At 38.4% G+C, this 14,362-nt stretch overlaps 1 protein-coding gene across 5 annotated transcripts in view; it reads right to left on the bottom strand.

Annotated features, from left to right (window-relative positions):
- CEP112 (centrosomal protein 112) overlaps positions 1 to 14,362 on the bottom strand; it is a 422,889-nt gene that overhangs the window by 374,514 nt on the left and 34,013 nt on the right. For all 5 annotated transcript variants that reach the window (XM_047833171.1, XM_047833173.1, XM_047833170.1 and 2 more), the window contains 2 exons: positions 4,946 to 5,039; positions 2,683 to 2,760 (listed from right to left, as the gene is read on the bottom strand). In XM_047833171.1, coding sequence (XP_047689127.1) covers positions 2,683 to 2,760; positions 4,946 to 5,039 — 172 coding nt within the window. The remainder of the gene's footprint in view (positions 1 to 2,682; positions 2,761 to 4,945; positions 5,040 to 14,362) is intronic.

Raw genomic sequence — 14,362 nt, 5'->3', positions numbered from 1 at the left:
GAAATCTAAGCTCTTTAATACACTGGATTCTTAAATTATTCTACTGTGATCAAAAGATAGAGTTCTGCCTGATTAATGTATATACGTTATAAATATATAAAAATGCAAGACTTTCATATTTTACACTGTTAGTGCCTTCTTTGAACAATAAAAGTGTGAAAGAGAACCCAGGCAGACCTAGTTTTAAGGCGTCACCTCAAAATATTTTAGATGTTTTATTTTAACTTTACTATACGAATGAAAAATTTAATCCTCTGAACAGTTATATAATCGAGTAAAGTTCTCTGTGGGCTAAGCAACGCACATCAGAAGTGCCAAATGGCTGAGGGCAAAGGCAAGTTTAAAAGGCTAGCCCAGAATTTTACTCTTCACTCTGATACCGCTTTCTGGCAAATATCAAAAAAAGAACTGTCTTTCTGGGGGATTTTCTGTCCTCTTCTCGCACACCGGTAACGCTAGGACTTCCCTCCAGTGGCAACTTCTCCTCCACCTTCAAACATAACAATGTTTTCCTTTGGACTTAATATTCCCCTCTTGTTATTAACTTTCTCTCTCTCATCTCTTTCACTAATAGGCTCCCTAAATGGCTACGAGATTCACATTGCTTTAAATTCTCATCCATTCCCTACCTTCTTCTAATCGTGTCCCTTGCAGTAGCCAGCTGTCCTCATTCCGTCCCCTGAAAGCCCGGCTGTCCAGCCTCTGGGTGGGGCCAACACCTCAAACAGCATAACCATAAATAAGATTCCAGCCCTCGAGTCTCCTGAAACTCCAGACCTTGACCTCCCCAATTGGTCTGACCATCTCTTCAAACTCCACCCGTCTAACATGAAACTTGTAACCCCTAAAATGGATTCTCCCATCTGACAGTTAACTGACAGGAAGCCAATGTTCCCATTTTCTAGAAGCACACCTTTAGGTGCCCTTCTGGTCAGCTCGCCAATCAGTCACGCAGTGTCCTTTCCCCCCCATGAAATGGCTTTTCTTTCAACCCTCTCCGTCTCCACAGAAATCACCCGAGTGTGGAGTTCACCACAAACACCAAAAAGATGATGGTTCCCCTTCTCCACTTCTACCCACATCCAATACAACCTCCAAAATGCCACCAAGTCGATTTCCCTAAAGCATTCCTTTCATTAAAGACCATTATTAGTAGGAAGGGTTTTAGGTCTTTTAAAATAATAATCTGTCCTGTCAGTGAAGAAGTAAGAAATAGACAATCCTATATCCTGCTGGTTGCAGAAGAAACTGGTATATACCTTCTGGAAGGCTATGTACCAAGATGGATGTAACCTAAGGAAGTACCAAATGTGTACACAAAGATCTGTAGGGAATTGTACTGCAGCATTACTTACATCAGCCACAGCCTGGGAGCAACCAAAATGTCCAGGATGTTTCAATAAGTTATGGAATACCCACCCAAAAGAGAAATCAGTGCTTTCATTAATATTCATATATTTGTAGAATGGTTATAAACTTCTATCAAACTCAAAACAGCACGTCATAGAGGCACCTGGATGGCTTAGTCAGTTAAGCATACGGCTCTTGATTTGGGCTCAGGCCATGATCTCAGAGTCTGGAGATTGAGTCCCGTGTCAGGCTATGTGCTGACAGCACAGAGACTGCATGGGATTTACTCTCTCTCTCTCTCTCTCTCCCTCAGCCCCTTCCCCTGCACACATGTTCTTGCTCTCTCTCTAAAAATTAAAATTAAAATTAAAAAATTAAAAAAAAATTAAAAACAGGACATAGTAAAATAGTACTTATAATATAACCCCAATTTTGTTTAAATTTTAATTGTATAAATGCACACGGAAAAAAAAAAAGGAGAGGAGGATATCTAAAACAAAATGGTAACCCATCTCTCGGTGTTAAGATTTTCAAATATATTTTAGTCCTCTGATTTCCTGTACTTTGCAAATTTTCAAATTAGAAATTATCCTACTAACCACAAAACGTGATAAAAATTGTTCTAAACCCCTTTTCATTTCCTCAAAGCATTTCAACAGCGTCATGGAAAGTGGAATGTGGAAGGAATAAATAAACCTGCAGGGCTCACTACTGCCTAAAATGTAAAGGCGAAACTGCTCAGTTTAGCCTTCAAACTCCGATACAATCCAGCCTGATTGACACTGGCCCCAACCCCCTGCTTAAGTCCCCAGGATCCAGTCATGTCCATTCACTCACACCACCACACGTGTCTCCAGGCCTGCCTCTTTCCAGTTCCCCACCTCCACACCTACCCAGATGCGTTCATGTCCCTCTCAGTCTTTGCACCTGACAACTGGTGCCCGTGACGGCGGCTCATCAGGAAATCTCCGGATATTTTTAACCCAAATGACCTTGCTTCTCCAAGTCCTCCCTCCCCTTGCCTCCAATTCAATATTCTACTCTCTAAGTCATGTTAGTATTTCACCAGATACTATCTTAAACAATTATTGAACTATGTATATCTCCTACACCCTCGACAAGACAGCTTGTGGAGGGCAGGGACTATGTTTCTCTGGAATGTTATCTGTCTTTCCTGTTCTCTAGATCCTTCTCCCACAGTACCACCACACATCTCAATGGCTGACATCCACTAATATTCACCAAATAGAATTAGTTCAGATGTTCTCCAAGTACAACAGGATTCTGCTACATCGATGTACATACATAAACCAAGTACTTTTTTTTTTTTACCCCAAGATTCCAACTATTAAGGCGAGCTTCGACGTCGCTGTCATCCAAAGAAAGGGCAGATCTTTGGGGATGAACTTCCTGAAAGACAAAAGAGAAGAGAGAAGAAGGGGTAGAGGGAAGAAGGAAGAAATAAAAAGGAAAAGGAAGGAGGGAGACAAGGGGGGAGGGAAAGAGGAAGAGAGGGAGAGAGGCAGGGAGGAAGGGAGGGGGGAAGAAAACAGAAGAGACAGAAAACGGGACAAAATATACGTCATTCAGAGTAACAAGAGTTTCATGTGCTTTTCTGGTAGTACCGTATTGCCCTCAGAGGGAAGGTTTATGTCATAGCTGAGGCAAAGTTCTCAATTCTAAGTAATGACTGTTTACTATAGCTGCTTAGGGCTGCGAGGTGCCTTCACAATATATTCATACAGTAACTAGATTTCAAAAAAAAAAAAAAACACATCAAAAGAATATTTTAAAAATTAATCCAGATTCTTCTCTTTAAGTTGTTTTACAAAAAGTTTTAATTGTGGTATACCACAGTAGCTTTAAAGGGGGGGGGGGGGGAACACTTGAAAAGATGAATTATTTACAATCCTTAAAATTAGTTAACAGGGAATTTTGTGTTGATGTCCAAGAAGCTCTTTGTTCTTAAATTAATTCCCATTCATACACTGAATATAAAGAGAAATAAGCTTTGGATTCACAGCATGAGAACACAATTATGGCGAAATTCTACTTTTTTTAAAAATTAAAATTGCATGATTTTTTTCCCTCTCATATAACTTATTACACATTTATCAAAGCAGATTAAAACTATAATTAACTGAGGACAGCCTAAAATCTGTGCCCAGAAATGGACAATAATCTGGGAGCTCTAGAAACTTAGAAAGGTAAATCTATTTAAAATAATAATGTATACATTACAGTACAGCCAAAAAATGCATTCTGAAGTTAAATTTGTTGGCACAGCATTTCCACATTTTTAGAACACCTCATTACTAATAAATAAACCTATTTACCTATGATCATTTAAATTATCTGAAGTGATGAAAAATATACTAAAATGTTCTCCATTATTATTGTCTCCAAATTTCTAATGAACAAAATGTTGAATTTATTTTATATACTATATTCAAACTCATTACTGTTTTGATTGTTGGCCCCCCGTTTCTTGTATGTTTTTCTCTGTGAACAAAAATGTCTTCAGAAAGACATAAAACACCTACCTGCCTCGTTTTCTTGTGAATAAATGTAACGGTTCATAATAAACCCACAGATATTTAAAATGTGCGGCCCTGAAAGTATTCCCCAAAGTTCCAAACTATCACTGGAGAAAATGCAGTGAGTTAGGTTTAGAGTACAGACACGCATCACACATGATCTCCTTGTTAAAAGTCATGTAACTCGGGGCGCCTGGGTGGCGCAGTCGGTTGAGCGTCCGACTTCAGCCAGGTCACCATCTCGCGGTCCGTGAGTTCGAGCCCCGCGTCAGGCTCTGGGCTGATGGCTCAGAGCCTGGAGCCTGTTTCCGATTCTGTGTCTCCCTCTCTCTGCCCCTCCCCCGTTCATGCTCTGTCTCTCTCTGTCCCAAAAATAAATAAACGTTGAAAAAAAAATTTTAAATGTTTAAAAAAAAAAAAAAAAGTCATGTAACTCAAGACGAGCCCGAGTTACGCAAGAAAGGCCATAGTAAGCAGGCAAAATTCTCCTCTTTAGGAAGCTAACTGGAATGCTCATTGCACCTTATTCAAACCAAAACTCTGTTAAGCAGTTAGATGTAAGAGGCGTTCACATTTCAGAATATAAACAGTTCGCCTTCAGCAGAAAGGCAGTATCCCCCACTAAACTACAAATTAATCCCAGTTTCTTAACTCTGACCACTGGGTGGTCTCTCTCTCTCTCTCTCTCTCTCTCTCTCTCTCTCTCTCACACACACACACACACACACACACACACACACACTGAGTAAAAGGGAAAAGCAAAAAAAAAAAAAAAACAACAACTAAAAAAATGAAGTCTTCCAAAGTTATTCTCCAATGCACAAAAGCAACAATACACATGATGTCTCAAAATCATCGAGAAACCACAAGGAGCACTGTGGAATTTACCAAACACACCATTTTCTTTGATATCAGGGTGTTCACCAAAACCTTCAGACTCCATTCAAACACCCACTGTTTTAAAGTAATTGTTGGAACTTTGACACACATGAAACTAAAAATTTGTAGAGTTATTTTAAAGTAACAAACAAACAAACAAAAGTAGAATCTGATCTTACACAACTCTTTGGGGTAATATTTTGTCCATCTTCTCTGGAGGTTGGACTCACAGAATGTGATCTTGTTTGGAGCTTCGCAGTATATTGGTTCCTACTAATAGACCAAAATAATAACAATCAGAATACAGAGGGGAATACAGAGGACAAAGGGGGCATTTAAATCTGGGATTGCCAATTTTTTATTTTTGGAAATAAGATGATTGTTTATATTTAACAATGATTCCATGGCAGAGAAAAAAGAAATGCAAAAAACGACCATTTATTATTTCTCACATTTTATTTTTATTTAGATTTAAGTATAAATAAAACATCACCTAAATGCCACGTGCCTGCTCACAAACAAATGCCATTTTTAAGTGGGACTACAATAAACTAAATGTATTTAAATCTTTTCTCCTTCCTCCCCCTCTTCCAAGTATAGAATAAGAAAAAAAAAAATGAAGCATATACTCTCAAGAGGATAATCATTTTAAAAGGTTTGTAAGTTTTATTGGATCCATGCTGCACATCAAGATGAAGGCTTAAAATATATAAAATGAAAAAATTCTCATGTAGCTGAAAATTTGGATTAATTTGAAACTATGTCAGAACCTACAGATAAATCAGTCTTAAATTTAAAATACACCATGTTAATTCAGGTAAAATGTTATAAGTACAGTACAAATAGGAAAATAGTTTAAGCTTCCAAATGAATTTCAACAAAAAGACTTTCCTCCAATATAAAATATAGTATAAAATATTATACTCAATATTCTACTTTAGCCTGGAGTCTCTCATATATTTTTATTCAAGCTACTTCAATGAAAGTTTCATTATTAGGAATATCTATCCTCTGAACGGCTCCTTCAAGATACATGAAATGGAAACTAACCATTAAAGAATGAATTAAAGTCACTAACTTTTAACCACAAGCCCTATCAGGATTCCCTTCACAAATATTGGTCCATTTTAGGTATATTCCCAAAGACAGAATTATAATTAAAAAAGACAAGATGACAATGAATGTGTTTTTTGGTAGTAACAATGAAAGAGTAACGTTCCGTAGACAAGTCACTAAGTAATGTCAAATGTCTGAAAAAGCTGTTTTAAAGAGAGCTATTAATTTTTTATACCCATACTCAATATCCAAACACTTAAAAACTAATGAGAAAAACAGATAAAGCAATAGGCTGAGAATAATTTCATTAGCCCATGTGCTTTAGCCGATATAAACATTTAAAACTCAGGATGTGGGAAGAGGCAACCAGATACATCATACTAAGCAGTGGCCTGTTCTTTAAGAATAGATTAAACAATCATAAAAAGAGCTATACTTAAAAATTGAAAAATGCTTAAATATTAAAAGAAATTCTCATAGAAAATATTAATAAAAAAAGAGGATGGAACCATTTATCTATTTATTACACGGGGTGCATACATAAAACAACATATCCTTTCAGTTCACTTGTAGCTGTCCTCTGTACCAATTTACCCTTTTTCCCTTCACAATAAATTTTCAAAATAAGTTACTAGGCCCATGTCCTAAACTGACGTATACTTGTCAATCAACTACAATCTGATTTCCACTCAACCTAAAAGTGCTGGACACTATCAACGATCTCCTAGTTGCTCAAGCAAATGAACTATCTGTCCTTAGTTCATCTCACTAAACATTAGGAACAGTGTTTTCAAGATGTCACATCTACTGGCTCCCTAGAATAAGCCAGGCTCATTCTTCCCTGATTTTCATTTGATCCTTCAGAAATCTCCTTTATAATAACCTTCAGTAGCCTTTCCTTCCCTGCCTACCCCATGCTTCTCAGAGTTCTGTGTCAAACCTTATTTATTTTCCCTTTTACATGCATTCCTTCTGGACAATCCAAACTGCTAATAAAACTGCTATTAGCTTTTCAAATAACAAGGAGCTTGGATTACCAAGTCTGTATCTCCAGCCCAAATTGCTCTTTCTCAGCCTCAAACCCTATTACAAGTACAAATTGAAAAGCCCCACTTACAATTCAACGTGTCCAAAACTAAATTCATTATATTGTCCCTAAAACATGCTCCAGTTCAGGCCAAGGAAAGCAGAGGCGCTGCTGAAGCCAGCTTCTGGTGAAGGCAGCTGAGACGACTAAAGAAGGAGGCCATATCATTGCTAAGATCTGGCAGGCACAAGAGACACAGGGCGTTAGGCACAGAAGTTTCGTTTCTTGCCACTGAGACTGTCTCCTACTGGAAACACCATTAACTGAAACTCAAAGTAGATAGAAAGCTCGAATTCACAGTGACGGGGCTGGAGGTCAGGGTGACAGTGGAACAGAGGGTAGGGGACAAAGCTCAGCCCTGTAAGCCTCTTTAGGAAGAATAGCAATAGATGTCTACCATGCAGACTAGCTCGTAGACAGCCTACAATTGGGACCGGGACATGATTACAGGAGCTCATGCTTATGCTACTCGCGCCATTTAGAAGAGAACTGTGGCTTGATCAATTTCAGGGTGCTGAAACCAACACAGAAAGAAAAGCTTCGGCACGTTAGTAAGACCCAGGCCTGCCCATGCCTCTTTACTCCATGGAAGGAGTAAAACTGTAGGAAAAATCAATTCTTCCCTTTCACTTTTTCCTAAAGCTGTAGTATTTTGACAAGAACCCAGAACCACTCTCTCAGCATAATGTGCGATTCCAAATACTAGAGAAACAAAGACTTGTCTCCTTAAAGATAAAGAGGTAAGACACAAGATACGTAAGATTTACACCTAAAGGAAGACCAATCAAATGTCTTCCTGCAACTTATTATGTATATGTAAAGGGAAACTTCTAAATGTAATTTTTTAAGTAGGCTTCATACCCTGCATGGAGCCCCATTCTGCACTTGAACTCACAACTCTGAGATCAAGACCTGAGCTGAGACCAAGAGTCGGATGCTCAACTGACTGAGTCACCCAGGTGCCCCTAAATGTAATTTTAATTTGTGTTTCCAATGTCATTCAAGTGGATATTTCAGATGTAAAAAGGAAATGAACAATCTGTGGTCATAAAAATGTGCTTACAAATAAAAAACATGATTACCAAATTTTAAAATCATAATGGAAGAAGAGACTAACACATTAAATATAGTATAAAATCAAATCAGCAAATTATAAAATTAGTTCAAGAAATATTCAGATAACACGAAGGAAAACATAAAGGGATGATTACAATAAGTGAAAATACAAGAGATAAGGTAGAAAGATTCATAATCTCTGACATCGAAATAATAGGAATTCCAGAAGGAGCAAATAAAATGGAAACTCAGGATAGTTATTAAAAGAAATAGTAGGGACAGTGCCAGTCAAGACTACATCAAAGAGCCTAAAAGAAGAACTTACGGTATCACTTTTAGATAGAACAAAAATGTGATGCCATGAAAAGCATGAAAACTGGGGCGCCTGGGTGGCGCAGTCGGTTAAGCATCCGACTTCAGCCAGGTCACGATCTCGTGGTCTGGGAGTTCGAGCCCCGCATCAGGCTCTGGGCTGATGGCTCAGAGCCTGGAGCCTGTTTCCGATTCTGTGTCTCCCTCTCTCTCTGCCCCTCCCCCGTTCATGCTCTGTCTCTCTCTGTCCCAAAAATAAATAAACGTTGAAAAAAAATTTTTTTAAAAAAAAGGATGAAAACTGAAGATCTGCCAGGCTCTGGTTCCACAAACAACTAGAGACAGCAGCAAGTGTGACTCTGGAGAAGTAGAAAGCAATCAAAGTTCCCCTAAGTAGAGGAAGAAAGTCAAACCTGCCAGGGGCCCCTGGGTGGCTCAGTCGGTTGAGCGTCTGACTTCAGCTCAGGTCATGATCTCGCGGTCTGTGAGTTCGAGCCCCAAGTCCAGCTCTGTGCTGACAGCTCAGAGCCTGGAGCCTGCTTCCAATTCTGTGTCTCCCTCTGTCTCTGCCCCCTCCCCCACTCATGCTCTGTCTCTCTCTCTCTCTCTCTCTCTCTCTCTCAGCATTAAAAAAAAAAAAAAAGAGGGGCGCCTGGGTGGCGCAGTCGGTTAAGCGTCCGACTTCAGCCAGGTCACGATCTCGCGGTCCGTGAGTTCGAGCCCCGCGTCAGGCTCTGGGCTGATGGCTCAGAGCCTGGAGCCTGTTTCCGATTCTGTGTCTCCCTCTCTCTCTGCCCCTCCCCCGCTCATGCTCTGTCTCTCTCTGTCCCAAAAATAAATAAACGTTGAAAAAAAAAAAGAAAGAAAAGAAACCTGCCAAGAATGCGGAGGCAGGAACAGGCTTCCCTGCTCTTAGAGGAAGCTGAAAATCAGTGCTGGTTCTGAAAGCGATGGCTTATAAGACGATGTATGCCTAGTAGAGGCAAAGGACACAGCCACGGCCTCAAAACTAAGCAATGAGACCAGTTCCCGGTGAGAGGGACAGAGTTCAAAATGAACAGAGAGACATTTGATTCTCCAAATTCCCACAAACAGGAGGCAGGCTGGGAAAACTACTACCCTTAAAGCAAATCATTCTTTCTGGTGTAAAAAAAAAAAAAAAAGATAATTCAGAGGGAAAAGCGAAGAGCCCCAGGAACAGAGCGAAGAGCCACGAAGAACACTCCCGGGGAAGGAGCATTAAACCCTAATCAAGATACAGGCAATAAATGCGTGGCTAGATTTCAGAATCGCCAGAGAATTGCCATCACTCCTTCTCTCATTCCGCGTCTCTGAATGGGAATTCTCCAGGCCCTCTATCACCACCATGGGTTGGCTGTATGGCTGGCAGGGAGACAGAACTTCACTCTTTTCGTCCACAGGTGTTTAGATTGGAAGAAGCCGCACCAAGGAAGCCTCAGCGACACCTGCATGTGATTTTTATTACGTGCGTTGAGGTACAATTTATGGACAGTAAAACTGGACCCACTTAAAACGTAGAGTTTGAGGACTTTTGACAAACACCTGTATAACCACCACAATAAAGACACGGATTCCCATCACACCCAAAAGTTCTCTCGAGCTCCTTTGTTAATCGATCTATTCCCTCCTGCAAACCCAGACAACCTCCATTTAGTAGAATCTCATGTATATGGAATCAAACAGTGTGCACATTTTTATGCCTGGCTTCTCTCACTGAGGAAAATGTTTTTCAGATTCAGCCATATTGTTACGTGTATTCAAAGTTCATTTTCGTTTATTGATTAGTGGTATTCCATTATATGAACGAACCATAATTTGTGTATTTATTCATGTGCTGATGGACATCTAGATGGTCTCCACATTTCAGATACTATGAATAAAGCTGCTATGAACACTCTAGTTCAAGTGTTTATGTGGAATAAGTTTTCATTTCTCTTGACTAAACGTCTAGGAATAGAACTGTGGGGTCACATGGTATGGTATCTTAAACTTTCTAAGAAACTTTCTAAGATCCAGATCCCTGATCCAGAATGCCGCTGACAATCTTTTCAAGTATATACATTAGCCACTCATATAGTTTCTTTGGTCTGTAAAATCTTTTGCACGCTGGTTGGGTTGTCCACTTTTCCTTGAATTCTAAGAGTTCTTCACATATTCTAGACACATGTTCTGTGTCGGATTATATGTATTTAGAATATTTTCTCTCATTTTGTGCCTTGCCAGGTGAGTTTCCAAATGGTTTTTTCAAAGAAAGAAAGTTTCAATTTTGATAGTCCAGTTTATAACTTATTTCTTCATTGTTTGTGTCTTTTTATGTCCTATTTTAGAAATCTTTGCCTACTCCTAGGTCACAACGATTTTTGGTTTTTTCTAAAAGTTCTCTAGTGTTTAGCATTTTAAGTCTAAAACCCATTTGATTTTTCTCCCATGTGGATATGCAGTTGTTCCCCCCATAATTTGATTTAATTCCTTTCTTTAATTCCATTGTCATCTTTGTGGAAAATCAATGGATTTTCAATCGGTATGTGCAGATGTATTTCGAGAACTGGTTCAAATTCTAGAATATGTTCTAATCTCTGGCTTTATCCATCCTTTCCCAACACTGCTATCTTTATTACTGTAGCTTTAATTCTAAAAATTAGGAACGTTAAGTCCTCTTTTTTTTCCTTCTTTATAATTGCTTTGGTTTCTCATGGATAACTTAAATCAAGCAGAGGAAGTTCCCCTCCATTCCTAATTCGCTGAGGGTTTTTATCATGGTTGGTTTTCGCATTTTTGTTAAATGCTTTTTCTGCATCTACTGAGATGATGACATGATTTTTCCTTCTTAAAATACATAGATTTCCAAGTGCCAAAACCCCTCATGTTCCTGGGATTAAACCTCATACATTCGTGATATAATATCCTTTTTATCCTTTTTCTGGATACAATTTGCTAATTCAGAGTGTTTAAATCTACGTTCATGAGGGAATACTGGTATGCAGTTTTATGTTCTTATGATGTCTTTGTCTTCTTTTGGAAACAAAGTGATACTGACTTAACAAAATCAGTTGGGAAGCAGTCCCTCTTTCTATTTCCTGAAAAAATTTCATGCAGGATGATATTTCTTCCATAAAAGCCTGATAAAATTCACCAACAAAGCCATCTGGGCCTGGAGATTTCTTTGTGGGAAGGTGGTTAATTATGAATTAAGTTTCCTTGGCAGATAATAGGGCGACTCAAATTTCCCATTTCTTCTTGAGTCAGTATTAGTTTTGTGTCTTTCAGGGAATGTGTCTACTTCATTCAAGTTTTCAGTGGTAGAAGGTGGTTTATATTATTCTCATTATATTCTTAATGTGTACAGGATCCATATGGAGTCTCCTTTTCATTCCTGATACTGTTATTTTGTGTTTTCTCTTAATTTTTTTTTATTTTTAATTGTGGCAAAATACATGTAACATAAAATTTACTGTCCCAACCAATTTTTTTTTTTTTTTTTTTTTTTTTTGGAGAGAGAGAGGCAGAGCAGGGGAGGGGCAGAGAGAGAGAAAGAAAGAATCCCAAGCAGGCTCTGCACTCAGTGCAGAACCCAAGTGGGGCTCGATGCCATGTCCCTGAGATCATATCCCGAGCCGAAATCAAGAGCTGGACAAGAGCCCAGCCAACTGGGCCACCCAGCCACCCGAGGGGTCTTAATAATTTTTAAGCATACAGTTCAGTAGCATTAAGTCTGCTCATATTGTTGTGCACCCATCACTACCATCCATCTCTATAACGTTTTCATCTTCCCAAACTGAAACTCTGTACTCACTAAACAATACCCCATTCCCCTCTCCCTGTAGCCATTAGCAAACACCATTTTACTTTCTGCCTCTACGAATCAGACTACTTTAGGTACCTCGCAAAAGTGCGAACATACAGTATTTGTCTTTTTTGTCACTAGCTTATTTCCCTTAGCATATCTTCAAGTTTCATCCCTGTTGTAACATGTGTCAGAATTTCCTTCCTTTTTAAGGCTCATTCATATTCCACTGTATGTATATACCACAGTTTGTTTCCATCCATCCACTGATGAAGACGTGGAATTCTTCCACCTTTTGGCTAGTGCAAATAATGATACCATGAACATGTCAAGTCCTGTTTTCAATTCTTTGGTATAAATACCCAGAAGAGGAATTGGTAGATCAGATGGTAACTATTTCTAGTTTATGTGAGGAGCTGCCATACTATTTTCCACAGTAGTTACCCCATTTTGCATTCCCACCAAGAGTGCTCAAGGGTCCCAATTTCTCCACATCCTTGCTAACATTTGTTTGTTTATAGTAGCCATACTCATAGGTATGAGGTGGTATCTCATTATGGTTTGTTGGAGAGAGAGAGAGAGAGAAAGAGAGAGAGAGAGAGAGAGAGAGAGAGAGAGAATCACAAGCAGACTCCACACTCAGAGTCCAACACAGGGATTGATCCCATGACCATGAGGTTATGACCTAGTCAAAGAAATCAAGAGTCAGACACTCAACCAACTGAGCCACCCAGGTGCCCCTCTCATTATGGTTTTGATTTGCATTTCCAAAATGATTATTATGATTATTGACGTTGAGCATCTTTTCATGTGTTTACTGGCCATTTGTACACCTTCTTTGGAGAAATGTCTATTCAAGTTTTTTTGCCCATTTTTTGACCGAGTTGTTATTTCATTGTTGTCATTGAGTTGTAGAAGTTTCTTACATATTCTGAATATTAACTGTTTTTCAGATGTATGACTTGCAAATACTTTCTCCCACTGCATAGGCTGTGTCGTCATTCTTGTGACTGCATCCTTTGATAGATACAAATTTTCCATTTTGATACTCAGTTCATCATCTTTTTTCTTTTGTTGTCTGTGCTTTTGGTGTCACATCCAGTAAATCATTGTCAAATCCACTGTCATGAAGCTTTTCCCCTATATTTTCAACTAAGAGCTTTATAGTTGTGGCTCTTATGTTTAGGTCTTTGATCCATTTTGAGTTAATTTTTACATATAGTGTAAGGTAAAAGTCCAACTTCATTCTTTTGCATGTGTTTTGCATCCAGTTTTCCCAGCACAATTTGTTGGAAAAAAAATTGTCCTTTTCCTATTGAGTGGTCTTGGCACCTTGTCAAAAAATAATTTGATCATATATGTAAGAGTTTATTTCTGGGGTCTCTATTCTACTCTATTATTCTATATATGTCTGTCTTTATGCCAATACCACACTATTTTGATTACTGTGGCTTTGCAATAAATTTTGAAATTAGGAAGTATGAGTATTCCAGTTTTGTTCTTTTCCAAGACTGTTTTGGCCATTCATTGTCCCTTGAGATTCCATACAAATTTTACAATGTATTTTTGTATTTCTGAAAACAAACACAAACAAACAGAAAAACATGCCACTGGAATCTTGATAGGTACTGCATGGGATCCATTTATCACTTTGAGTAGTATTGACCGTATCTTAACATGTTAAGTCTTCCATGAACACTAGGATGTGTTTCCATTTACTAGTGTCTTCTTTAACTTCGTAGTTTTTCAGTGTACAAGGCTTTTGCCTCCTTGATTCAGTTTATTCCTAAGTATTTTATTCTTTTTGATGCTATTGTAAATGGAATTATTTTCTTAATTTGTCAGAATGTTTACTGTCAGGATATAAAAAATGAAACTGATTTTTGTGTGTTGGTTTTTTATCCTGATGCTTTGTTGAATTTATTAGTTCTAACAGTTTTGTATGGAATACATATTCTATGTATATTTTATGTACATATTCTATGTATAAGATCATGTCATCTGTGAACAGAGATGATTTTACTTCTTCCTTTCCGATTTAGATGCCTTTTATTTCTTTTTCTTGCCTAATCGCTCTGGCAATTAGGAAGTCTTTGTCTTTCTCCATTAAATATGATGTTAGTGATCAGTTTTTCATATACGGCCTATTATTTTGAAATAGCTTCCTTCTATTCCTAGTTTATTAAGTATTTTTATCATGAAAGGGTATTAAATTTTGTCAGATGCTTTTTCTGCATCGTTTGAGATGATCATGTGGCTTTTTCAATCATTCTGTTAATG

The sequence above is a fragment of the Prionailurus viverrinus genome, chromosome E1, assembly GCF_022837055.1.
Source record: "Prionailurus viverrinus isolate Anna chromosome E1, UM_Priviv_1.0, whole genome shotgun sequence".
NCBI classification, from domain to species: Eukaryota; Metazoa; Chordata; class Mammalia; order Carnivora; family Felidae; genus Prionailurus; species Prionailurus viverrinus.
Note: the sequence above shows the minus strand (reverse complement) of the source record. Positions and strands in the feature narration are given on the sequence as shown.